The 27,740-nt window shown below is 45.4% G+C and overlaps 2 protein-coding genes across 6 annotated transcripts in view; one reads left to right on the top strand and one right to left on the bottom strand.

Annotated features, from left to right (window-relative positions):
* Nucleotides 1-6,743, bottom strand: part of CCT5 (chaperonin containing TCP1 subunit 5) — a 135,600-nt gene extending 128,857 nt beyond the window's left edge. The window contains exons 1-2 of one of the 3 annotated variants that reach the window (XM_078687618.1): nucleotides 6,665-6,743; nucleotides 5,678-5,951 (exon numbers count right to left, since the gene is read on the bottom strand). In XM_078687618.1, the coding sequence (XP_078543744.1) occupies nucleotides 5,678-5,782 (105 nt within the window). In that variant the 5' untranslated portion in view covers nucleotides 5,783-5,951; nucleotides 6,665-6,743. Of the gene's footprint in view, nucleotides 1-5,677; nucleotides 5,952-6,523 lie in introns of all 3 variants that reach the window. The other 2 variants (XM_078687620.1, XM_078687619.1) reach the window with 2 other exon arrangements.
* The window catches only part of ATPSCKMT (ATP synthase c subunit lysine N-methyltransferase), a 326,966-nt gene continuing 305,192 nt past the window's right edge, over nucleotides 5,967-27,740 (top strand). The window contains exon 1 of one of the 3 annotated variants that reach the window (XM_078687622.1): nucleotides 5,967-6,167. Coding sequence is in view for 1 of the 3 variants with exons in the window: in XM_078687621.1 (XP_078543747.1) it covers nucleotides 6,681-6,711 (31 nt within the window). In the remaining 2 variants the exon portion in view is untranslated. Of the gene's footprint in view, nucleotides 6,168-6,589; nucleotides 6,712-6,881; nucleotides 6,965-27,740 lie in introns of those variants that run through there. The other 2 variants (XM_078687621.1, XM_078687623.1) reach the window with 2 other exon arrangements.

A 27,740-nucleotide genomic window follows, 5' to 3' on the forward strand; every position in this document is an offset into this window, starting at 1 on the left:
GCTACTTTAGCCATCAGTACCAAAGCCCAACTAGGAAAAAGAAAGGCAACTGATGCCCCCAAGGGTAGTCGGCAAAAAGCCAAGCAGCCAAGGAATAAAAATTCTGCACCTGGGGTGGGGGGGCAAGAGGGAAAAGTAATTAGACAACCTATTGCAGTAATGGCACAAGTAGCTAATGAGCATATGGATAAATCTGTAGAAACTAATTTGGGGGGGGCATGCGTCCGAGCTTATGAGGCTATTGGACGATCGATTTAGAGTTTTCGTCTTGCCACTTATGGATAAACTAGAAAAAATTGATGGCAGATTAAATACAATTGAAAAACTCATTTCCCATCAAAAAGTTCCTATGTCGGGGCCTATCCCTCCTGTGGTGAACTCTTTGAGCACAATCACAAGCGTAGTCGCAGACCTGGGGGATTCCTTGGTAATTCCTGCACCCGAAATTGCCCCCCTTAATGTTCCACATATAGCAGATGGAGTAGGAAGCACTCAGGGAGTTAGGCCGGGTCCGAAGGGCCAACCGGGGAGAGCTAACCTACTAGCATCGGCTTCTTCCAGCTAAATACCGCTGCACCTCCCCCCGGAAGCTTGCCCGTATTCGATAATTCTGGCCAACGTCCCAAAGACCCAGGATGGCAGGGAGGAACACTGGTCGGTTCTTAAAAATAAGGCGATTCACTTTTTAAGTGCTAAAACTGTCTTAGGAGAACACTGGTTTGATAATTTTAAAATGGTGCGAAGGGTACCTTGGGTGGGGAATACCAAAAAGTCTATGAGGGGGGATTGTGTTGTAGTGAATTTTGGGTGTCCCACACTGGTCGATCATATTTTGAAGCAGGCTGGATCAGCTAGGATAGACCACGATTTTGTTAATGTACTCCCACTGGGTTTTTTCTATCCATTCCCACATACTGGGGCCTCCAGAGAGAGGTCTTACCTCCCAGGCAGCCTATCCCATCAATCCCGTTGCACTTAGCAAAAGATATGAAGTACTAAGCTCACTTGACACGAATGATTGACTCGGTTATGGGAATCATCGGGAACCGGGAACAGCCAGCCCAGGGGTCGATTGTAGTCTGCGCTCACCCACAGAATCTGGCCCAACGGGTGTGATCCCACCCACCCTGGTTATAGCTTATAACTTCTCCCATGGAGAATTAGCATTACCGTATGTGGAGAACGTGCAAGTGGTAAGCGTCAACACCCCAGAGAGATCTAGAGGGGTTGGGGACAAGGGGGTAGTGGATTCAGCTTACACTGTAGAGCAATCAATAGTGCCCATTTTAACTTCATTGGTTTCATGGAATGTGGCAGGCTTCAAGAATAAGACGACCTCCCTTGCCTGGTTGAATTTTCTTGATGGGAGTGACTTAGTACTCCTCCAGGAAACTTGGTTACATGCTCCCGAGTATAGACCCGGATATCTTAGTTTTAGTGTTCCGGCAAATCCGAGCTGCCAAGGGAGAGCAAAAGGGGGACTCCTTACGTGGGTTAGGCAAGACAGCAGATATAGATTGACACAATTAGACTCTAAAAGTAGTGATATACTGGCTATCCACCTCTATGGGACGGATTGTGGTGATCTTTTTGTTTTTAATGTTTACTCAAGGGGAATGCAGGGGGGGGAAATCCTCCAAAAACAGTAGAAGAACTGGAAACCCTCCTCGAGCCCTATTCAAACAGAGGCAATGTTACAGTTGGAGGTGATTTTAATTGTTGCTTCGAGCCGCTGGATGGTAATGATGTGGACCTCACCCTGGAAGAGGATGGTACATGGAGTATCCCTCAGTTAACTATTCCTCCGATCAAAAAATGGACGGAGGCTGCTTTACAGTTAAAAGTCCTCTGTGTTAGCAAAGGGCTACGAGCAACTAATGGCAGAACTGCTTCCGATAGTAATAGGGCTTTTACCTTTAATAACGGTCAAAGCAAAAGCCGCATTGACGACATCCTCATTAACAAAGAGAATTGGTCTAACGTAAAGGATATGGTGGTTACAGAAACAGTCGAAAGTGACCATGATCCGCTCATTCTCACTTTCTTACTATGGAAGTCTAAAGAAGTGGTAAACCCCCCTGATAGGGTTGACATCGTTTTAGAAAACAATGCCAGACGCATTAGGTGGGCTAATTGTTCCAAGAGTGAGGCCGCGATTGCAGCTATGAGGGAACTTACCATCCAGGCTACGTGTGAACTGCAAAAATGTCTAACACGCGAAGGGGATGCGGCAGACTTAACTCCAATTAACTCAGCTTTTTTTTTTTTAAACTTAAGGTTTTTTTTTATTAAAAAAGGGACCTCTTAAGCAAACTAGGCCTGTTAAAAAGGAAAACCAGTGGTACGGCAAATCATGCAGGACTGCGTATAAAGCATTGGCTTTAGCTATTAAAACTAAAGCTAGAGCCAGTATCAAAGGTGCTCGGGCCCTTTATAAGAAAGCGCACCTGGGATGAAGAGTACTGGAGGGAACTTTACTGTGCAAGTAGGGAGCGCTCGATGTGTACCTTCTGGGATATGGTGAAATGGGGCAGGGAAAATCAACGGGGCGAACCAATAAATTATGTTTCGCCCAATCTCTGGGTTTCCTATTATGCTATTCAGTTTGCCTCTCAAGAGTCGCCAATGGAACCCAGAGATGCCCCGGTGTCTCCTAACTTGGGTATTGTCCCCCTAAACTTCGAAAAAATTGAGGTGAAAAAGGTACTAAATACCATCCCTAAGGGCAGAGCACCAGGATTAGACTCCATTCCTGCTGACCTTTTTATGCATGATCCAGAGCTTTGGGTCCCATACATTCAAGCGTTAGCTAATGGTATTGATATGGCTCGCCAGTACCAACTACCTGGAAGGGTGCTGAGATCATTCCGATCTTTAAAAAGGGGGAGCGCTCTGATCCGGGTAACTACAGGCCTATTAGCCTGATAGACTGTATACAGAAGGTTGTCGCAAGGCTTGTTCTACAAAGAATCCAAGGTTGGATTGAGGAGGAAGAAGTTCTTTCTCCTCTCCAGGCGGGAATCCGTAGTCATACAAGCACTATAGATCAGGTTTTTAGATTTTTTTTAATTTATTGGCGGGTGGTTGTCCTTGGTGGAGGAATGCTATTCGCGGCATTCGTCGACCGTAAGTCGGCGTTCGACTTGGTGCCGCGAGATAATATGTGGGCGGTCTTCGAAGCACAGGGCATGCCAGCCAATATTTTGTCCTTCCTTAAAAAGTTACATGAGGACAACTTTGCTCAAATTAGATGGAACCAGCAAGGTAATGTGACTGATAAATTTCCAATCGAGAGGGGTGTCCGCCATGGGTGCGTTCTGGCCCCGACACTTTTCTCACTATACATCAACAGGGTGATCAGCCATTACGGGAATTATCCAACAGATGCTCCCAAGCTGAATGGCAAGCTGATCCCCTTGTTGATGTTTGCTGACGATACCCTCCTGATCTCTAAAACGCAGCAGGGCCTACAAAAGGCCATAAATGTGTTTGAGGTCTTTTGTAAAGATCATGGACTTGCAATGAATGTTAGTAACACTAAATTTATGGTCCTTCATAGGTCAAGACAGGTAAGAGGGAACGTGGCCATGAGCGGGGTTAGACTTGACCAAACCGGGGTGTTTTCCTATTTGGGAATCACCCTTGCCTCTAAGCTAGATTGGAAACCTCATCTTGCCCATCTGGAAACTAAGCATGCCCAACTGACAGGCGCCCTAACTAAAGAAGTATTCCTCTGCCATACTAGACCCATTTTGCCAGTTCTGAAAATATATAAAGCAAAAATAGCCTCAGCCACTCTGTACGGGGCCGAACTGTGGGGCTTCAGCAACCTTACTCACCTTACCAGGGCCCAAAATAAGTTCTTCCGCGGGATCACCGGTCTACCGGCTTCAACCCTGTTGATTCCCCTTTTCTATGATTTAGGCTCTTAGCGTTTGGAGGATAAGGCTTGCTACAGACCGGTGGCGTACTGGAGGAGATTGTGGGTAACTCCCGAACTCTACCAGGACGCAGGGGCCTTTCTTGATGTCCTTAACGCTGATAGAGCACACCAAATTCATTGGTTCCAGGAGGTTAAATCTATTTATTTAGCCATGGGTCTGGTGAATCTGTGGGAGGACCCTATCGGTAGTCTTTTTCCACCTAGAAATATCTTAAAAGATCTTTATTGGAGACTGGTAACATCGAAGAGGTTTGGTTCGACTGTCTGCAGATTTCTTGGAACTCAAACATCTACCTGCTTATGAGGGTTATTGGGACTATATTACTGTACTGGAGGCAAGGAAGAGATACCATCAATTAAGGGTGGGGTCCTTACCAACTAATTCCTTCGTCTCTAGTTGGAGAGTAGGATCAGTTCCCACCTGTCCTTTCATCCCTTCCCAAAATGAGAAAATTGGGCACATTTTCTATATTTGTCCCGAATATAAAGTTCCCAGAATTATCTGGCTGAAGCCTCCCTGGTGTTCAGCCTAATCCTCAATAAGGGTCCGAGGCGCTAAGAATCCTCAGAAGTCATACTAATCAGCTGATGGTTATTGCTGTTGCTAAATTTTTACATTGGGCATGGAGATTACGTATGAAGAAAGTATGCCCTAATTGATTATTTCATATTCCCACTGTATATACAGTCTATTTCCCTCCATTCCAATGGTTTTAACAGCCTATTTCCCTCCATTCCAATGGTTTTAACATGTATTTATACGAATAGTATTAATTTATTTTTTAATCTGTGCTAAGGATAATAGTCCCGTGGCAAAATCCAGCCATGTTTTACATCAACTGAAATATATACCGAACGGTTTAGATGTGTTGAAATGGGACTCCTCTCCCCTTGATATATGTTGGTTTGTGTCTTTTATGATCATTTTATCGAAATAAAGATATTTGAAAATTTGTGTCACTATATACAAACAAGCTAATTATATTGTTATTATGCTGGGCTCTTATGGAGTTCCAGTGTCCTACCCAGATTTGACATCTGGTCATTCACTGCTGTGACAAAAACGTAGCAAGCGTTGTTTCCGACTGTTACTGTGTGATGTGGGGAAGTGCTTGCTTCCCTGTGTTGCCCCGCCCACCCGAGTCTGCTGCATGGTCCATCTGTCACATTGCCTGGCAGCCATCAGTCTCTGCTGACCCATTCTGCCAGGGACTGTATAGATGCATTGGCACTTTGACAGGGCCCTGGGACCACCTTTCAACGGAGTACAGACTTCCTCCGCCATGAAGAGCAGGGACCGTGGCTACAGCTAGGCTGTGGAGATTGAGCAAATTGTTAACGCAGTAGAGAAGTACATCCTTTTAATTAAGCTGGACAATGGCGGTATAATCTCGTTCTTTTTAGCTTCGTTGTTAAAACAAAGATGTCAATTTGCCATAACTTGCTAAACTGAGTTTTCCTTTAACTATTCACAGATTAGATCCAGATAGACAATAGCAAAATGTTCCACTATTGGGGTTATCACCCAGAAACTTCTGGGGCAATGCGTTCGCACAGTAGCTTATCGCTTGAAACGTCAAAACCCAGCTTGGGGAAACAGTGCTTTATAGATACCTCGGTACAAAACAACGAATAAGAAAACAATGGAAGTTCAAAGGATACTTCGCACAAGACGCGTGGGAAAAGATTTTCCTTCGGTACTGAAAAAATATGTTTCGAGAAGAAACGCCTTACCTTCAGAGCATCCAGGCCCATGAGCCGGGACTTGCGATCCTGATCCTTAATGATGATGAAAGGCCTGCCATATTCATCGAAGGCGAGGGTGCCCATGGACGACATGGTGGCTGCTGGAGAAACGCACGAGAGAGACCGCAACAACTACGAAGCAACCAGCCGGCTTCTAACGGCCGCTCCCAGAGACCCTCGCGCACAGGAAGTGGAACACTCAGGGCTGGGATGCTTACGTAGTGGCCATCTTGGAATGTCACACGTTGCGGACCACACTTGTCTAAATAAATAGATAATCAGATTATCAAATCGGATTATAAAATGTTGTATTTTAGCACGTTAAAACAGAAAATCAAATATATATTGGCACGCGCTCGTGCGGAAGAATAATCAGCGCTTGAATTTTAAGACATTTAACTTCCTGTGCGCTGCAAAGTTAAGGGGCGGTCGTTGGGTTCGTCGACCTACGCTCGCAGCTTTTTGCATAACATAACAGGTACCGATTTTTTTTGTTTTGCTTTTTTTTTTATGTAGCGCGAACTCGATTTGAAGGTATTGGAGCGCTGTACATGAGCACCGTATTTACATTACACATTCAGGCACGGGGAGATTAAGTGATTAGCCCAGAATCACAGGATGTGGACGCGACCTTGAGGCTCGAACCCTGGTTTCCGGCAATGACTTAAGGTTCGACTCCAGACCACGATACATAGACAATTGTAGGTCACAATAAACCCCTCAGAACGTTTAACATCACGTTTCACGATAATTGTATCAAATATACGAGCAGCGCGTGTTTATTAGCCTTTCGAATTATATTTCTTCTTTGAGATGATCTAACGGACTAATAACGCTATTCTGTCTTTCTACCATAGAAGGGCATGAAGTAGCTGCTTTGCCCCTTGCTTTCCTTGGCCATAGGAAGAGGCCATTTTGGAACTGAAAGGGAAATGACATTGCGGCATAGAGAGTTGTTAAAGTGTAAATGCAGACCTAGAGGATTAACTTCATGCCGAACGACTCCAATTCCGGACCCGTAGGTAAAACGGATAATCAATCTAGCATTCCAATTAAAAATGTAGTCCCTCTTTTATGTTTATATTGGTGTGTTAAAAGGCGGGGTTCCGGTATTCTTTGTATTCAGTTCCGGTTTCTTTTAATGTGCATGTTGGGTTTTTCTACTCCTTCTTTTTCCTGGGATTCTCCCTGGCTGCAAAACGTATTAACACTTGTCTTACCGCAAGAGTGGTCTTTAGCCTTCAAAGAGGATCTTTGTTTTATTCTGCGTCTTTAGTGAGTGTTCGTTTTGGCTTTGTTCGAAGTTGCTTTGTTGTATTTGCTCCTACATCCCGGTTTGAGGTGTGTGCTGCATCCAAGTTGGCACCCCCGTGCAGCCCACAGAGCCTCGTGAAATTGAGGGAACGGAGTGGCAGTGACATCTGTACTGAACTCGTATGTATCGGAAGTGGATACTGGTGGAAACCAGAACAAATAGCTTCACAATTCATACTAAACCAAAATTAAACAAAATGACAAATCTTAAGGTTTATGTTTTCGTAATACGTCAAATAAATTTGAAAAATTAGAAGAGGTAACACTAAAATACTTATTAAAAAGCATCTAAAATTACCTCCTGTACAAATATCGAAATGCAGATCTTCATTTTCTAAAAGTGTATCCACAAACGAAATTACAGTGTAATGTACATTTAAGCGAGGGCCGGAGCAATACTGGTATCAAGAGACTTTTTACTGTAGGTCCGTGGTTTTTAGGTCTCGCGACCTATCGATGCGCGCATGCGCATCGAGCGGAGCGAGAATTCATGTCGGCAAAATCCTGTTCAAACCAAGGGCTTTCAGCCCCGCGGTTTTCTTGCAGTTCACGTGAATCACGTGAGCAAACATGCACGAGCATTCACGGCCAGGGCTTCTCCTCCCCTAGCAGCACTCCTCCCACACCAGCAACTCCCCCCTCCCACACCAGCACCTCCCCTCTCTCTCCCCGCAAACACAGCTTGCCGTAGCAGCACTCCTCCCACACCAGCACCTCCCCCCTCCCACACCAGCACCTCCCCTCTCTCTGCCCGCAAACACAGCCTTGCCGTAGCAGCACTCCTCCCACACCAGCACCTCCCCTCTCTCTCCCCGCAAACACAGCCTTTCCTTTCATTTCTCCTCCCCCCCTCCCCAGCCCGTAGCAGCACTCCTCCTTTTGCCTTTTCCCATCACCGCACCTATTTTATTTAAAACGCTTCCACCTCAGTCTCGTGCTTTCTATGACGTTGAATGTTTATCTGTCTCTTGCCATGTTCCTCCTCAGCGTCTGTCTGTCTTTCACTGTCTCTGTTGCTTTGTCTCTGTCTATATGTCCACCTCTCACTGTCTCTGTTCGCTTATCTGCATAGCCTGTCTCGCTGCCCTTGTCTCGCTCTGTCTCTGTCTATCCCTGTCTATGCTTGCATACCTATCTATGCCTGTCCCTGTCTTACTGTCCGTGTCTCGCTCTCTCTGTCACTATACATGACTTTCTATGTCAATCACCCGCCCACAGGCTTCCCCAGCGCTGCCCCGCCCCCTGCTTCACGGCCAGGCCATCTCTTCCCTGCCAGACACGCGCATCGGCAGCATTTCTCCAGCACAAGGGGCTGAAAAATAAAATATCTTTCACGGCAGCAAAGGCTTCACGCCTCCCCAAAGACTGCAGTCTCCTGAAAGACCTAGAAATATCACAATGGCGCTAACTGAAAATAATTGAAGGTTTTGTGAGCATTTAATGCAACAGCACGGGCAAAACGAAGCCTTACATAACTAAAAAAACGGACAGCAAACCAATGAACTAATAAAAACGAAGAAGTCCAAATTTCGAATGCATCACTGAGAAAATTATTTTCTTTAGTGGCTCAGAAATGTATACTAGCATGAACACGAGTGAGGAACGTAACAATACCTTACTACCAACAACAATGTAACAATATCGCATTAGTGAAATATTTAGAGATCATGAAACACATTAAAAACCATACCGAAAGGTTTTGTTGAAGCCATAATAATTCTGACAACTACCTCATCTCATAGAGCCCTTTTTTATCAATTAATTGCTAGGACAGGAAAATAAACATAATATCTACTTAGAGTTTGATGAAGAAATCTATGCCCACTGCATTGCTAGTCAGATCTCATTTTTAAATTAAATAGTGCTGGATCTTTTGTCTTCTATTTTATACACAACAAAAAGATTTTTTTTAAGAGTGGGACTTGATAAATCTTTAGTGCATTTAAAATGCTTTTTTAGACTCTACTTCAAATAGGCTGTGTGTTGGGTGTAAAAGGATAAGAAGCCGAAGAGTTTCTTGCCAAAAATGTGATGTTCCTACTAATAGCAATGCACTGCAAAGAAAGCACTCCCTCGCCGGTGGAGTTGTACACTAAACACCTAGTAATAGCATGAGGACGGGATCGAAATAAGCCCCTGAAACATTCTACATGTAGTAACAAAAGGTGCACCAGGCAGCATTTCTCCAGCACAAGGCTCGCAAAAGGCTCTCCTTCCTCCCCACATCAAATGCATCAATCACCCTCCCACAGGCTTCGCCAGCGCTGCCCCGCCCCCTGCTTCACGGCCAGGCCATCTGTTCCCTGCCAGACCTCTCACACCTCCGTCACAGCATGTCGCCTTCTCTTCTCTCTGCTCTCCCCTCAGGCGCCGTGACATACTTCAAAGGCTTATCACTTCACACCGTGCAACCAGAGCACTTCAGTTGGTGTGCAGCCCCCCTCCCAGCACTGCCTTGTTACTCTCGGCAGCCGTGACTCCCTAAACACTTTTTATTTATATTTAATTAGCAGCAGCAGCATTTCATATAATGTGTTTCCAGCCTGAGATATTCGTCGCAGCCGTGACTCCCTAAACACTTTTTATATTTAATTAGCAGCAGCATTTCATATAATGTGTTTCCAGCATGAAATATTAGTCGCTTTTTGATCCTCGCGCCTTTTCCCTTTCAGTTTGAAGGCTCGAGGCCTCCTTCACGCTTCACTACTCACAGCGTATTTATTTTACATTAGAGACTCGTGCTGCTCTTCGTGCTGCCCTTCGCGCTCCACTGCACGCAGAATATTTACGTTTGGTTGGCTTAGCTGATGCACACACACGCAACACCACACACACGCAACACCACTCACCCACGCAACGCCACTCACCCAAGCAACACCACTCACACACGCAACGCAACTCACTCACGCAACGCCACTCATCCACGCAACGCCACTCATCCACGCAACGCCACTCATCCACGCAACGCCACTCAGCCACGCAACGCCACTCATCCACGCAACGCCACTCACCCACGCAACGCCAATCACCCACGCAACGCCAATCACCCACGCAACGCCACTCACTCACGCAAAGCCACTCACACCCACGCAGTGCCACTTTCACCCACACAGCACCACTTTCAGACACGCAACGCCACTCACACCCACGCAACGCCACTCACACCCACGCAAGCCCACTATCACCCACGCAATGCCACACTCACCCACGCAACGCCACACTCACCCACGCAACGCCACTCACCCAAGCAACACCACTCACACACGCAACACCACTCATCCACGCAACGCCACTCACCCACGCAACGCCACTCACCCACGCAACGCCACTCACCCACCCAACAACACTCACACATGCAACGCCACTCACCCACGCAACGCCACTCACTCAAAGCAACACCACTCACACACGCAACGCAACTCACTCACGCAACGCCACTCACCCAGGCAACGCCACTCACACACGCAACCCCACTCATCCACGCAACCCCACTCATCCACGCAACGCCACTCACACATGCAACGCCACTCACACATGCAACGCCACTCACCCACGCAACGCCACTCACCCACGCAACGCCACTCACCCACGCAACGCCACTCACCCACGCAACAACACTCACACATGCAACGCCACTCACCCACGCAACGCCACTCACTCAAAGCCACTCACACCCACGCAGTGCCACTTTCACCCACACTGTGCAGTGCACAATAGGTCTCGCAGTAGGAAAGTTGGAGCTATTGGTTTTGTAAATGACAAAGCCCTTTATGTTTTTAAAATGAAAACAAAAATAAAAGGCATTGTTATTTGCAATTGTAATAGCTCCAACTTTCCTACTGCGAGACCTATTGGCAACGCCAGTGCTTGTTATTTTTGACTCTGCAGTGAATAAAAACTGAACAAGTCTACAGTTGAGCATTGTTTCCCCTGACTTAAAGCAAGCGATCACAGCTTACGTGCAGGAGAGTAGACGGCTTTTGTGGAAGGAGATTCTCAAGCTCTTTCTTCTATTTAATAATAATATGGGGTATATTTATTTATTTAATGCCATTTTATATAACGCGAACATTACCAGAGCGTTTTACATAAGAACCAGTTGCGATACATAAGGATTTAGGATTACATGAGTTGCAAAAAGATACAAACGGAAAAAATTGCAAATGTACAAGTTGTAAAGTCACTCAAGGAAGAGAGAGAAACAGAAAAAAATTGCAAATGCACAAGTTGTAGAGTCACGCAAGGTGGAGATACAAACAGAAAAAAAAGTTGCAAATGTACAAGTTGTAAAGTCACTCAAGGAAGAGATACAAATGGATAAACTCCAAGAATCACATAGGAATGGTAGAGAGTATAAAGGTCTACTACATATACTAGTGGTTAGAGTTCTCTCTATATACGTGCGTTATAGCTTCTTTTTCCAACCTGCATAAACGGCACTCGGCTGGAGCCTTTGATCTCTACCATGGTGGTAGAATTAATAACGATACACCGAATCTGTCTCATGAATCGTTATTTTACATAAAGAGCATAAGTTTCACCCAAATAAATTAGCAGTTTCAGTATCGTATATAATCACCCAAACATGCAACTTCTTGTTTATCATGGCTTTGTCTTCAAGGAGGGAGAACTTCTTGACTAGCATGTTTACTGTATTTTTTCAAAAAGTGGACTGCGAGAATGAACTGCCGCAGAGCTCCTGTAAATAGTCTATTTATGACTTCCTCCGAATATATCTTTGCTGGTTTTAAGAAGTTCTCATGTATGGCTTTCCAAAAGACTTCATTTAAAGTTCAGCTACAGGTCAGTTTTAATCTGGGATAGATCTTCACATAAGACTCCTATTTTAAAAAAAAACTTGTGGGATTCTAAACTCTAGGCATTTCTGTGCAGGTGAGGGAACATTTTGGGAGGGAAAATACCTATCTATATGTTCTCAGAATGGCTCATTCAATAACCATTGCGTCTCTGCTACGGAGTGCCTCTGAGCCATACGCCAGAGTTGGTAGGAGCTTTGCAAATATCACTTTCTAAATCAGGGATATACTAGGGCCCCTTAAGGCATTAAAAAGAGCAGTAAAGGCTGACATTAGTGCCACCCCTTTCCACGGGATTAGCACATTTTTGTTCTGCAAATGTCCATTTTGCATCTATCATAACTCCAAGGTACCTATATTTTGTAATATTCTCCGAGGGCTGATCCTTTAAGTACCATTTGCATAGTGCTGATTTTTGTTATTACTTACCATTGCCAGGGCTTTGGTCTATATGCAATTTATCTCCATCCTCTGTGCTTTAGCTTTATCCTCCTATGTTAATGCATTGAATTGCCTCTGTAAGCCGATATTGGTTTGGATTACTAGAACTATGTCATCCCCATAGGTAGATTGGGGATACACAGATTATTCAGTCTAGGCGAATGCGATATGACATTGTCCAGAGCTTGTGAGGGGTCAGTCATAAACAGATTAAACAAGTACAGTGCCAATATGCAGCCCTGTTCAAAGCCATGCATTGTTGGAATTTTTGTTGATATTCTGTCCTCCGCACTCTGATCCATGTCTTTGAGCAGAGAAGCTGGATAGGCTTTAATAGCGTTTCCGGTGTGCCGAACTTGTGTAATTTGGCCCAGAGCACATTCCTGTCTGCTGCATATAATGCTGCTTTATAATCCACAAAATAGAGATCCAAGTTCTGCATGTTAGCCTTCATTTTGTCAATTAAAAAAGAAAGCAGCATGATGTTTACAGCTGTTCCAGTACCTTTTACAAAGCCTGACTGATTTATTAGAATTAGTTTCTTCTCCTCGCCCAGCTTGTAAGATCTTTCAAAAGATTGTAGCAAACTATTTAGCTTTGACGTCTAATAGTGCTACCAGTTGATAGTTCGCGGGGCCTGTTCCATCTCCACCCTCAAATATTGGGCTAATTATCAAACCCCACCAGGTTTCTGGAATTATTTCAGCTTTCTAACTATAATTGAACAGTATACTCAGATTCTCTGCCCAAAACTCTGGATCATTCTTATATAGGGTTTATGGGATTCCATTCGGGCTGGATGCACCATCTCATCGGCCTTGTCTCAGGACAGCAGAAATCGATTTTGTAGTAATGGGGGCTAACTTTCTTCCAGAATTATCCCTAGATGATTTGTGGCAACCCTTTTCTCCAGATACCTGCCTCTGAAATGTGATGTTAGATGTTTGATCCAGTCCGTTTCTGTTATATAGGATATACAAAGTGGCTTAACAGATCTTTTAGTACTATATACTATCTGACAGAAAGTCTTTGAGTAGCCCTTTTTGCAGGCTTCAATACATTTCTGCCAATACAGATCCTGTTGTATTTTGGAGTGTTCCCGCAAGATTTCTTTTATAGGATTTCCTCACATTCCGTAACTCGTTGAGCTGATGCGGATTGGCCTCTTTGCCTCTGATACCTCTTAATGCTTCCAGTTTGCACGCCGCACCATTGATGGGCGGCGTCTGGATCCAGCTGACAGAGAAATTGACTCAGAACAAACTTTGACAGGAGTGTTTTTATATACATGCCGTTTAGAATCCAGTAGAAATCTGCCCATAACTTTATCTCATCAGCTGTGTTTCTAAGCTCTGTTTAGGGGATAGTTCGATGTCATCTATTAATTTAGCTGACAGCTTAATTCTTTTATATTCCTCATATGAGTTATTCCATTATCTTTAGCTTCCTCATATTTTGATAGTGAAAGTGCTAGGTTAGTGGTTGCTGTCCAGTCCCGCATCTATAACGAAAGGCAAAAGAAAAAGGAATAATATTACCACGAAGGTGTAATCCAATATTGATTGGTTGGAAGAAGCGTGTTCTGTATATTCCAGGGTTGCAACCCAGGGGGGAGGGGGAGGGGAGGCACCCATCAGTGATCTTAGCCCTAGCTGTTCCAGCTCCTCTGCCCGCACACGGCCTAATTTATCTCTTCGAATGGTATTTATTGATTGCACAAAGACTGCAGGGATATTCCAAATGCTTGTTTGTGCAATGATGTCTTCGTCAAGAACCGATTCACAAATTAAGTTCAGATGAAAGTCTCCTGATAGAAGGATCTGAGCTTGTGTTGATCTTTTTATTAGCACTAGAATTGTGCCCAGAATTATTTTGGAAGATTTGGAGGAGCATGTGATATCATTGTTGCTGGGCTAATAGAGGTCTCTGAGTAACTCTGTTTCTCTAGTTGATGGACTAGTTTAGCACTCCTTTTGTTCGTTGCCTCTTTTAGCTGATACTTTATCTTTCTAAGACATGTCCACCTTTGCCAGACATGAGCTTAGTTTAACAATCACTGGTGAACATGCATAACCTCTCTGTTTGTAGTACCAAATCCTGCGTAGATGGGCGGTTTGATAGATTAGGCACTGACTCTTGCTGAACCCATGTGATGAGGCTGTTAAGATTAGCAAGTTTAGTGTCAGTGCCTATGACGTATACTGGTAAATATATGAAGCAAATCCACTTGTAGTCTAGTTTCTTTGATTGATATCTTAATGCATCAACATTCCTTTGAAAAGTTTTTAGAGGTAAGTTCCAGGTGCAGTTTGATGAGTCTGGCATCCAGTCTATGTAGATTGTATTGGGGTAGACTGGAATTGTGTAGATTAAGTAGAGTAGAATGCTATCTTTTTTTAAAAATAATTATTTTTATTAACATTCATCGATATGAAATATGCAGTTCAGAGGAAGCAGTACATTCACAATTAACGAAGCCAATGAGTTACAGTTGTTTGCTACATTACATTACAAAGTCAGACTAGGGGGAAGGGGGATCAACCTAGTCAATGCTATGTGGGGGGGTGCAGATATCTCCTCAATAGGAGTTCCACACACTCCAAATTCGGGACCACTTTTGGGGGCAACCCCGGGCTGTATAGACGGTCTTTTCTCTATACATACACCATTCAAGATCCGTTTCCCAGGCATGTACCAAAGGAGGTTGTGCCGCTCCCCACAATCGTGCAATGTTCCTCTTTGCCAACATTAATCCCAGCATAACCCACTGCTTGTGTTAGTTATTCAAATCAGTAGGTTCCCATTTATTCAAAAGGCATCCACCATCTTCGGGGCAGAGGACTAGCGCAAGTACTTCACTTAAAACATTGTGTATTTTCTGCATATAGGATCGTACATATTCACATTCCCAGATTATTTGCATAAACGTACCCTTTTCGCCACATCCCCGCCTACACTCTCCTCCTCCAGCTATAACCATTTGTACCAAACAAGGCCCTGTGACATACACCCTATGGAGCATTTTGAGTTGCACTAGTCTGTGTCTTGCTGAGATCGCCACAACCCTTGGGGAGGATACCGCCTACTGCCACTCTTCATCATCCAGTTCAATGCCATCTCACACCCATTTCTCCTGTAGGGACTGGAGGGGTTCTGCCATGTTATTGATCAGTTTATTATGTGTTAATGATATGGTTTTCTCAGGTAGGTGACCATCTAGCAACCGATCTTCCAACGGGGAGGATTCAGGGGGGATGTGCCTTTAGGGAGGTGTGATTGCAGTGCGTGGCGAACCTTTGTGTATCTGAAGAGCTCGGAGTCCGCTAACTCGTGTTGTTGCTGTAAAGAGGCAAATGCCTTCACTTTCGCCCTTTCCCCACGGATCTTGAATTTCTGAGATCCCAATGAGTTCCCACCTATCGAATCCCTTAGATTTCCATTGATTACCCAGCTGTTCGGAGTCCCATAGGTGGGGTTGCCAATGTGAGTTTTTGTCCCCAACCTAAGGATTTAGTGACTTTGCCAAATGCAGACTGAGTGCTCAGTGGGGGCCGTCAAGTGATATTGGTTAGGCTTGGAATAGAGTGCCCTGTTGTAGTTCCCTCCCGGTAGAAGCCATCTATCCATGTTATACCCTGGATCATCAGGACGGCCATAAGTACCATGATTAATGGCCACAAGATGCGCCACGCAGTAGTTTTTCCTAATGTCTGGGTGGCTAATTCCCCCTTCGTACCAATGCAGCGTGAGCTTATTGAAGGCGATGCGAGGCTTCCCATTCCCACAACAGGTCCCTCTGGAGGCCCTCAATTTCTTTAAAATATGTCATTGGAACAGGGTCTAGTGAATTTTGCAAGGCATATAAAAACCGGGGTAATGACATCATCTTAAAAGGGCTGCTTTGCCCAATAACGAAAGGTGAAGTGTTTTCCAACGTGCTATATCGCGTTTAAGTCTCTGTAGCGGCGGGAGAAGATTGTGGTTAAAACGGAGCGTTTGGTCCGAGGAGATAAAGATTCCCAGATATTTGAAACCCGTTGAGCTCATTTGGATTGGGCAGTCTCGTAGTGGAGGGGGGGATCTCCCTGAAGGACGTACAGGAGAGACTTATTCCAGTTGACGGAGAATCCAGAGTATCTGCTTAATGTTGCCAGTATGTCTAGGACTGCCCCCAAGGATTTCCTTGGAGAGGCCAGGTACAAGAGGATGTCATCTGCGTATAATGAAATACGGTCCTCCCATTCAGGGGATCAACGCAGATCCCATATTACTGGGTCCCTCCGAATCCATGCTGCCAACGGTTCCAGGGCTAGGGCAAACAGAAGGGGGAAAAGAGAACATCCCTGTCCGGTTCCTTGACTCAGAGTGAATGTAGCCGACTTCTTATTATAGACCACAACTTGCGCCATGGGCTCTGAATACAGGCGGTGCACCCACTGAATGAAGCCTGGGCCATACCCCATCTTTGCAAGCACTGCTAAGAGATATGTCCATTTGATAGTATCCAATGCCATAGTCCCATCTAGCGACACAATTATAGCTGGTTCTTGATTCGTGGCTACTCTCCCTATAACCCCATGGACTCTGCGCAAATTCAGCGCCGTGTTACGGTGTGGCATAAAGCCGGATTGGTCAGGATGTACAAGAATACCAATCATCTTAACCAAGCGATTGACGAGGAGCTTGGCCAAAATTATGGGTTCTGCGTTCAGCAGGGAAATCGGCTTGTAGGAGGCACAGTCAGTTTTGGGTTTACCGGTCTTATGGATGGTGACTATTGTAGCTACCCTTTGGTACACCAGCAACATGGCTTTCAAATATGGGGCCAAATTTGCAGGCCTGAGTTTGTATAGTTCAATGGGAATACCGTTGGGACCGAGGGCCTTCCCTGAGCGCAGTGATCTAATGGCCTGTGCTATTTCGTCTGGCGTCAAAGCGCTGTCTAAAAAGTCACGGTCTTCTTCAGACAGTGTGGGGAGCACTATGTCTTGCAGTAATTCGCTAGAGTCATCCTCAGTATAGGGTACTAAGGTCGTATATACCGCACTGAAGTGGCTGGCAAACTGATTTACGATTTCTTGAGGGTCTGTTATGGGTGTGTCACCTGTGGTTCTGGGACCAGTCTACTTGCCCATTCCTTTTTATCGAGCCAGGCGATTAGCTTCCCTGCTTTATCTCCCAGGTCATAAAGTCTACCCAGTTTTTCCCTCCCCAAACTTTTGGCCCTGTCAGTCGCCAGCGCTCTGTAGTCGTCTTGTTTGAGGCGGAGTAAGTGTAGTTTTTCTGGTGTGACCTCAGCTTCCAATTCCCTTTCTAGCCGGTAGATCTCTGCCTCAGCTTCCAAGATTTCTTTCTGTCTATCTTTCTTCATCCCAGCTATTAGTGACAGGGCTTAAAGGCCTACCAGAGGGTCTGTGAGGAGTCCACCATTTCCTCGTTTTCTTGAAAGTAACTTTCTATGGCTTTGAGAAGGCCTTTACGAATTGTGGGGTCTCAACGATACCACGGTTTGATGGGGGCAATGTTCCACACCATCTTCTGGCTAAGGACTATCTGTACCCACATCGGGGAATGATCGGAGATGCCCCTGGCAAGATTTCTATTTTTGTGGCTGTGAGCAATTTGTGAAGTGGGGACCAGGATATAGTCTATGTGGGAGAGGCTGTGATGGACCCCAGAGTGGAAAGTGTGTTGGACTTTTTCTGGGTTGTATGTTCGCCACCCATCAACTAACCCCAGAGCCTCAAGTCTGGTAGCCATTGAGAAGAAGGTCCTATTTCACGTGTGGGGTGATGATCCAGCTCGCCCGAGACCACTGAGTTGAAGTCGCCTCCAATTACTAGAAGACCCCCGGGAGCGAGAGTAAGATGTTGCTCAGATCCTTAAACGTGGTGCTCTGCAGTTCAGGTGGTATGTAGACTGACATGAGTGTTGTACTATGTCCCTCCCACAGACCAGAAGTATTTGCGAGCTGTGCACCAGGGGATGCTCTCACGCTTTGATGGGAAGCACTACATTGTGACCTCCCACAGACCTGACACACCTATATACCTGCACTAGTCATCTGTCCATGTGGAACTCACGGCGAGAGGAAAGGAGTTTTTAATCATAATGCCTACACCCCATGAGCTGGTTGTGAAACCCGCATGTGCCACCATTTTGTATCCCCGTCCATGTAGCGCCTTACAGGAGTTTCCTACCAAGTGTGTTTCCTGAAGCATGATAACGTCAGGGGCCAGCGTTTAATATATTGTAAGACAACGCTACGTTTGACCTTATCTCTGAGCCCGTTGACGTTCCAGCTCAGTATTTTAACACTTTTGTCCCACTGTGCACTCATTGAGACTAGAATAGGTCTTCGCTACCTCTGCATCAATGTCAACTAGTCTTGTCGATGTTAAAACCAAAATGATAAACAACTGCAAACCCCAAACCCAACCACCCCCCACCCTGCTCCCCTGCACTCTGGGCGTAGAACTGCCCATTTAGAACTTGCATAGTGCCTGTCGCCCAGCAAGTGAACTAAAAGAAGAAAAATATAGGGTGCAACCCCCTGCCCCCCCCCTCCCCCCGGTCTCTGCTGTGTAGTAACCAAGAAAGTTATACCCTACTGGTCCAAAGCTGTTTCTGGTTGTTCAAAGAACCAAGCCTGTCCCCCTGGCTCTACTCGAAGTTGTGCAGGGATTATCATCGCGTATTTAAACCCTCTCTCTCTGAGTTTCTTTTTGACCATCAGAAATGATCTCCTCTGCCTCTGTACCATCTGTGTGCAGTCCGTAAAAAAAGTTATTTTGGCGTTGTAGCGAAGAGGGGGAGCCGTTTTGGAGGATCACATCTCTGTCCCTGAAATTCAGCACTCTTGCTAGCAACGGGCGTGGGGGAGCCCCCGGCTTTGGACGACCTCACGGGACTCTGTGCGCCCTCTCTATGACAAAGAATTTGCTGAGGCCTTTAGGCTGTAGATGATTCAGGATAAGTTCTTCTACAAAGAGGTCCGGTGTTTGCCCCTCTGCTCTCTCCGGCACCCCCAGTATACGTATGTTGTTTCTCTGGAGGCGCCCTTCATAATCGTCCAGTTTGTGATCAGCAAACTTACGGAAGGTTTGTAAGTCATGAATGTTCTCATGGAGTTGCTTGACGTCATCCACTAGACTCTCCGTGGTGATCTCCAACTGTTTAACGTTCTCATTGATTTTGGTGAGGTCAGCCCGAATGAGATTCACTTCAATCGAGATTGTGTTCATCTGGTACTCCAACGAGGTCTTGACCCCAGTTATCACCTCCATAACATCTTTCTGGCGTGTATGTCTTTCAGCGTTTCTTTTGGGAAGGCATAACTTTCTAATTTATTTGTTTGGACAACTTTGGGGCCCTTCGCACCTGTTGCCTTGGTCTTCTCCATATTTGCTTCCCAGTGGGCCAAGGCCGTGGCGGCGCAATCCCTTCGTCTCTCCAAACTGCTGACGTGCGGTATGGGACAAAGTCGAGCTCTCACCCGCACCTAGGCGAGCAAGGCTGTGAAGTGAAGGAATAATAGGAGGGGAGGGCACGAGTCGCTTCCCTTCGAGCATGCGCTCTCCGGGTTAGGGGACAGTCTCAGGCAGCCGATGGGGGGCCCCACAGCCGATCCACGTAGTCACCCACAGCGGTACGTTAGGATGCCATAGGCCCACACCCCTGGAGGTTCGTTGTCAGAGCCACCTGGCAGGGTTCTGGTCAACCTCAATCGTCTGCCAGGTGCCAGGGTCTCTCGGCCGCTATGAGCTCGGGAGCTCAGTCTTACGCCGCCGGGTGCCTCCACACCGGGGGGGTGGAGTCCTTCACCAGTTCTTCTGCTGCCCTAATGTGGATGGAGGCGGAGAAGTCAGGACAAAAGGGGGTGGGGTTCTGCACACTCTCCGATCAGCGTTCCTTGTCTTGGGTGTCGTATACATGAGGCGCGGATAGTCGTGGGGAAGACAGTGAGGACGGAGCTTTTGGCTTAAGCGGCCATCTCGCTACGCAGAATGGGATCTTAGCATAGAGTGGAGTGGATTAAGGTAGATTGGAGTGGGGGTTGGGTAGATTAGCATGGTAGATTGGAGTAGGATTGAATTGGTGTGGGGTAGATTTGAGTAGGGAAGATTGGAGTGGGGTAGGTTGGAGTGGGGTGGTTTGGGGAAGAGTGGAGTGCAGTAGATCAGAGTAAATGGAGTGGGGTGGTGTAGATTCAAATGGAGTAGTGTAGATTCGAGTGAGTGGGTAGAATGGAATGGGGTAGATTAGAGTGGGACAGATTGTGTGGATTAGGTGAGGGTAGATTAGAGTTAAGTATGGTAGATTGGAGTGCGATAGATAGGAGTGGGGTTGGTTAGAGTGAAGTTTATTGGGTGCTGTGGGGTAGATTGGGAAGGGGTGGGACAGATTGGAGTAGAGTAGATTGTAGTAGGATAGGGGTAGGGTGGGATATATTAGAGTGGGGTACATTAGAGGGGGTGGATTGCATGGGATAGATTATAGTAGGGTAGTTTTGGGTGGTGTGCTGTAGGGTAGAGTGGAGTGGGGTAGATTGGGTAGAGTAGAATGGAGTGTGTTAGTTTGGGGTAGGTGAGGTGGGGTGGGGTAGATGGATTTAATGGAGTAAGTAGATTGGAGTGGGATGGAGTGGAGTTGGATAGATTGGAGTGGATTCAAGATTGGAGTGGAGTGAAATAGATTGGGGAAGAGTGGGGTAGATCAGAGTGGAGTAGATTGGAGTTGGGTAGACTGAAGATGGATGATTGGAGTAGGGTGGGTGGGGAGGGGTAGATTCCAGTGGGGTTGGGAGGATTAGATTGCAGTGGGATGGGGTAGATGGAGGTGGAATGGAGTAGATTGGAGTGGGATATATAAGGGCAGATTGGGGCAGGGTAGATTGGAGTATAGTAGATTAGGGTGGGAGTGGAGAAGGTTAGATTTGAGTGGAGTGTGATAGATTGTAGTGGAGTGGGGTTAGATTTGGTAAGAGTGGAGTGGTGTGGATTGAGGTACAGGAGGGTAGATTGGAGTGGAGTAGATTGAAGTAGATTGGGGTAGATTGAAGTGGAAGAGTGGGGTAGATTGAATTGTGATACATTGTGGTGGAGTGGGGGTGGATTGGGGCAGAGGGGAGTAGATTAGGGCGGAGTGGGGTAGGTTGGAGTAGAGTGGTATAGATTGGAATGGAGAGGCATAGAGGGTGGATTATGGTAGGATAGATTGGAGTGAAGTGGGGTAGGTTGGAGTGGTGTTGGTTATAGTGGAGTGGGCTAGATTGGAGTGGAGAAAATTGGGCTAGATTGGAGTGGAGCAGATTGGATGGGGTAGATTAGAGTAGGGTAGTTTGGGGTTGAGTGGGGTAGGGTAGATTGAAGTGGGGTAGTTTGAAGAGGGATTTTGGAGTGTAATAGTTTGGAGTAAGTTAGACTGGAGTGGAGTAGATTGGAGAGGGATGGGATAGTGTGGAATGGGGTAGATTACAGTGGGGTAGATTACAGTGGGGTGAGGTCACGAGTGGTAGAGGGGGCTATATTGGAATGGAATGGAGTAGATGGAGATGGATTGGAGTGGGGTACATTGGGGTGGGGTAGATTGGAGTAGGGTAGATTCAGAGCGGGGGTATTGGGGTGAAGTTGGTTAGATTAGAGTGGAGTAGATTTGGGTAGAGTGGGGTGTGGTAGAGCTGAGTGCAGTAGATTGTGGTAGATTTGAGTGGGGTAGGTTGTAGACTGATGGAGCGGGGTAGATTGTGATGAAGTGAGGTAGATTGGAGTGGATTGGACTGGAGAGGATGTGGATAGAATTCAGTGTCTAATGGAGTGGGGCAAATTGGACTGGGGTAGAGTGGAGCAGAATTGAATAGATTGGAGTTGAGTGGGGTGGGGTACATTGAAGGGGAGTGGAGTGGGGCACACTGGTAGATTTTAGCAGAGTGAGGTAGATTTGAGGAGAGTGCTGTACATTGGGGTGGAATAGGGTAGACTGGAGTGGGTGGGTTAATTGCGTTAGATTAAGTGAAGTAGTGTGGAGTCAAGTGGGGTAGAGCAGAGTGGAGTGATGTACATTGGAGGAGGGTAGTTTGTAGTGGAGTGGGGTAGATTGGATCATAGAGTGGATTGTGTTAAGAGTGGGGTAGATTCGAGTGGTTTGGGGTAGATTTGGGTGAGGTGGTGAGAAAACGCACCTCTTGTCCACTTTAAATCAAAAGGAGTACAGGGAGTTGGAGGTAAAACATTTGGTTTATTCAAGCTTGAACAGATGCAAGACCCACAAGGAAAAAGCTATTCCGTGTTGGTCATGTATGACCACCACGGCCGGACTGGCTGTAGCTGGCGTCGGGCATTTCCCCAAGTGGGCCGCCAGGGTTGGGGGCTGGTTTTGGGCCCCTTGGGGCAGATTTTGTTACAGGGCTGTTTTTGCAGCACAGCTGCGATATCGGCCGCTGTAACAAAATCATCCGAAACCGGCCCTGGCAAACCGCTCGGCCGCACCCCCAACCCCGGGGGGGGGGGGAATGGCGGCCGAGCACTCTGCCAGGTCTGGTTTTGGTTCCCAGTCCGGCCCTGATGACCACACAGAATTCTCCTTTCATATTTATACTATACTTTAAACAAGTCTCCCTACACCCTTTCACTTCCCTCTCTCCTAATCCATTGGAAAATTCCTTTCAGTTATTCATACAAAAAGAATAGCTAACCACACTACATTTTCAAGATAAGGGATCATAAGCCATTGCTTAATTGCAAATTGAATGGAAAAAGACCAGCGTGACTTTCCATCTCGGAGAAACACAAATGATTCACAAAGTGTAATTATTCTAACACCCACTCCGTACTTTTCCAAGGGCATGGAGACAAAAAAATAAATGTACAATGTCAGAATGTGCAAGGAAAATTCCTCAAACAATCGTTGTATAAAGTCAGGTGGATTTAAAACCAGCATTGGCATAGCCAATAGGTCTCGCCTTTGGGAACCTTGCAAGTGTTTAGCCATGCAACAGTTGATGTTGTTGCACCAAGGACATTGTGCTGCATAACTAAATACTTTTAAGATCCCAAAGGCGAGACCTATTGGCTATGCCAATGAAGTACGAGTCATGATCCATAGGTCCGATTAGGATCTGCTCTGGCTTAGAATGGAGGTGGGGTTAGTAGGTACAGCTGCTCTTTCCCCAAACTATCCCTTTGTCTCCCAGATGGTATTGCTAGGACTAAATATAGATTTTTATTCAATGAACGCACATAGTGATCATCATCATCTATGGGAAGGAAGAGGGTAAGCGGAAGAGAAAGTGGTAAGACTACGGAAAGGGGATGTTCCTGTTCAAGAAACACATTGAGACATCACCCATCGGAGGAGTTAACACAAGGGGGAGGTGTAAGAAACCAGCGTTGAAAGACCCTGAGGAGGAGTATAAGAGAGCGATTGTGGAAGAAAAGAGAGGCAGTAGTGGATGAGTCAAACGCACCAGCAGGAGCGGTAGCAGTGCCAGAGACGTCAGTGTACAGGGCTGAGGACAGTGGAAGAGATGGGAACAATTGGAGCAATAGGATTAACTATGTGCTTGCGGAAGGAGTCCCAAGTGCTACTAACTTGATGTCACAATCTACACTGGAAAGCTGATGTCACAGTGGATATGTGTGTCAATCAGTTGAATATGTCGTAACATCTCATCCAAAATCTGCATTAGACAGCAGGGGTCTCATTAGACCTCCAACCAGATCTTTTCGCAGCCTGTTTTATCTAGCGCATGATCTACGCATAGGTGTCATCCAGGAGCTGTCACAGCACATTGCGAATAATCTGTCTCATCAATCGAAATAATTCATAGCATGTCACGTTCTGCGAATTAAATCACAGTAGTTCTAATCCAGGAACCTCATAATCTGTTTTTTCAAGGTAACGTCACAATGGGTTCGAAAACCAAAAAGAGGTCATCAAAAAGATACTCTGGAATGTTTATTGTTAGTGACTGATGGTGACGCAGGACTAAGTGAGATGCGTCTCCGTTGATTGAAGCCGCCCCCCACCCCCCAAAAAAGAAGCCTATTGAACTCTATCCAGCATGGACAAATAATGTCTCTGACCTAATTGAGTCCCTCATTCCGATTGAGGAGGTGGAGAGGCAGCACAAGAACAATTAGCAAAAATAATTATTTTCAAGCTCTGACAATTTCTATTTTCTGGTGTACTTTTTAGACAGCAGAAAGCTTGGGTGTTTTATTTTACGCCTTCACGCCTTCAAGTCTTTCAGTGTCTGGGGTTCGGCAAATTGCTATCCACACAATGTGCTCAATGAAGGAGCTTTCCTCGTCGATGGGTGCGGTTGACACGAAAGGCTTACATTGTCGCCTCTTGAGCAATTCATTGGACCTCGTGTTGTCTTGTTTACTTTACCAAACCGTGTGATCTTTGGCGCAGCAGCGAATGCTCCTGTTTCTGTTCGCGTATCTGCTGGTGCCACAACTGTCGGTGCTCATTTCTGGCGAGTGACCACAAAGTCCAGTTGTCCTTTATATGCCCTTGTAAAAGCTTCACGTTAATTAACTTGTATCTATCCATGTAGAAATTTAAAAAATAGAAGAAAAAATAAATATTTACGTTTATAAATAACATAGTTACTGGTTTCTTAGCGGAACCGACCCAGATCACTTTAAAAATATTTATTAATAAAAACAGAAACGCTTCCGAAACAGCCTGAGAGGCAACTTACATAAACCGGCAGTTGACTTAAAGTCAAATACAAAAGCCCGCAAGTAGTGCTCGCGCGCAAAAGGGGAATATCCCCAAAGCACGGTCTAAACATGACCGCACAAGTCAGAGGCTTGGGGTTAAAAGTAAGCATCAACAGAGTGTCAAAACATGAAACCCGATAGCCCCCTGAGCGCATCGCTGTTCGAAAAAGCACGAGCACGAAAGTTAAAGCTAATTAGAAAAACAGATGGCCCCTGCGCGCGCCGCTGCTCAAAAAAGCACAAAAGTGAAAGATAATTCGAAAACAGATGGACCCTGCGGCGCCGCTGCTCGCTCCTGCAAGGTGGATGCCGCCACATGCACTATTGTGGGGAAAAGAGCAGACCAATTTCTAAGGGTCATCTTCTAGAGCAGAGTCTGCGCGCTGCGCTAGGCTCGACCTAAAAAACGTCTGCACTCATGTTCATGTTATATAAACTTTTCCTCAGTGGCTAAATTGGCGTGGGGTAGATTTCAGTGAATTGGGGTAGAGTGGTGTAAATTGAGTGGAGTGGTGTGAATTGGGTGGAGTGGGATAGTTTGGGTGGAGAAGGATGGGGTAGATTGTAGCAAGGTGTGGTGGGGTAGATTGGGGTACTTTGGTGTAGAGTGGGGTAAGTGATGTTAAGTGGAGAGGCATAGAGTGGTGTGTTGTGTCAAGGATTGAGTGGCATGGATTGGAGTAACCTGGAATCGAGTGGCATGTCGCAGAGGGTCGTAGAGTGGAGTGTCATAGAATGAATAGAGTGGCTTGGCATAGAGTGGAGTGGCGTAATGTGGATTATGCATGGTGTGGTAACTCCTTGCCATTATAGACAACACATTTTCAATTGAAATGACCATTACATTTGCACCAAAATACGATTTTACTGCACACAAACGATAATGTGTGCTAATGTCATTACCTAGTGTTTTGATGTGTTTTGGTCATATTCAAATATTTTTCCACCACACTTCAGAATAACAAAACAATGTGCTTCATTTGTACTAATTCTGATATATTCAGAAACATCAGCACAGTTCATTTGTTAGGTCTCGCCTAGGCAGCGCTTTTGCTGTCTCTCGGAGACATGCTGTATTCAGAATGTGGCTTTACGCTCCCTCCATCTTCTGCCCAAGTTTTTAATAGGCTCCTTTGACTGTCTTTTGGAAATGCTTCTTTTTCTTTGGTTAATTTCTTTAGTAGTCCCTCCTTTTCAACTGTTGTAACCTCCCATGAGGTCTGGTCCTGTTATATGTGACCTTACTCTACGTTTTATTTACAGTCTCACAGCACTCTTGTTAATTACTTTTTCGTCATAGCTGGCGTTGCAGGAACGACAGCTATGCACTTCCCTGACTGGGGACATTGTCATTTTCAACACCAAGAGCTCTAATTTTCAGAAATGCAAAACCGATTGCATTGCAAATGCTTGTTTTGTTGGGTGCTAGAAAATAAAACATTGCACACCCTCTCCTCTTACATGGATACTCAGCACTATTATCAAATACATTCTATCACTTTGAAGTCAGAGAAAGAAAAATAAACACCAATCTTCCTGGAAGAGAGAGCCTGACATTTGACCTTGGTCTTTTAAAGCACAGCAAATGTGACTGTTTACAGAAAGGGAGTTTGTGGAAGACTACAGTAAGCAAGGGTTCGGCACCGGGAGGGACAAACGCAAGCTGCAGAGCCTAAAGCAAATAAAGGCAGTAAATAAGCCAGAAAATGTGAGTTGCAAACCACAAAGCCAATGGTAAGCAACGGGTGGAATGCATTCCTAGGCCAACATTCTGAATGTCCTCAAGATGTGTTTGGCAAACCAGACATCTGAGCTGTCTAGTAGTTTTCGACGTAAAACGAGAAACTGGTCTGGATCCAAGTATAGAAGGAATCTTTCTGGAGGATTACAACTACTGACCAGATTGGAACACAATCAATACTCAGTAAAAAGTCAAAACACTGGGTTTAAATAGAAGTGTGTAACCCATGGCAACATATAAAAAAAATCCGCTTTGTGTCATCATCGTAGCAATCACCTTTATTGACCCAGTCTGGACTGACTTAAGTTAATTTGGTTACCGTTTTTGACTTGCATGTACACTGGCTGCTGGCTAATTCAAAGACTCAAATGTTTGTGATTGGGTATCATCCCTTCGTCAGGTGAATTATAATGGAATTCCTTCCTCTAGTAAATTAGTTGATGGGAATGTTGTGCAGTAGGGTGTTTTTTCTTTAACCCCATCGCCTCGTTTCAGATGATGTACTTGGTAATAATCTTTCAAAGGGTAAATTGATTGCTCCTTTATTCCACAAGTGTGGTGTTTAGTGCCCTTTGGCTACAATATCTTATGGACAATATACTGATTTGGCCGTAGCACCAGTTAAAAAGCAGGATTCACTCCTTCATTTACAGTTGTTTATTTTCTATTCTGTCCAGTTTTGGTCTTTGTCTCATGTATTATGAAAACAATTTGTACCAAATCATCTGCAACTAGTGTACCCTAAGTGATATATTATTTACATTTTCAGACAAGCATCAATGTGCTATACATAAATATAATTGCGTTTTCAGACACGCATTAATGTATTATACATAAATACATGTGCACAGTCTGTTTTATTCACCAAATGTATAGTATAGTTAGGCGGTCACAAATAGACTTTCTTTTAAATGGCAAAGCTTCACTATTGGCTATGTTTCTAAAGTTGTATTTCAGTTTCACGAGTGGGGGTTCAGAGAACATCCACAGTTTTTGATGTTAGTTAA

The sequence above is a fragment of the Lissotriton helveticus genome, chromosome 4_1 (assembly GCF_964261635.1).
Source record: "Lissotriton helveticus chromosome 4_1, aLisHel1.1, whole genome shotgun sequence".
NCBI classification, from domain to species: Eukaryota; Metazoa; Chordata; class Amphibia; order Caudata; family Salamandridae; genus Lissotriton; species Lissotriton helveticus.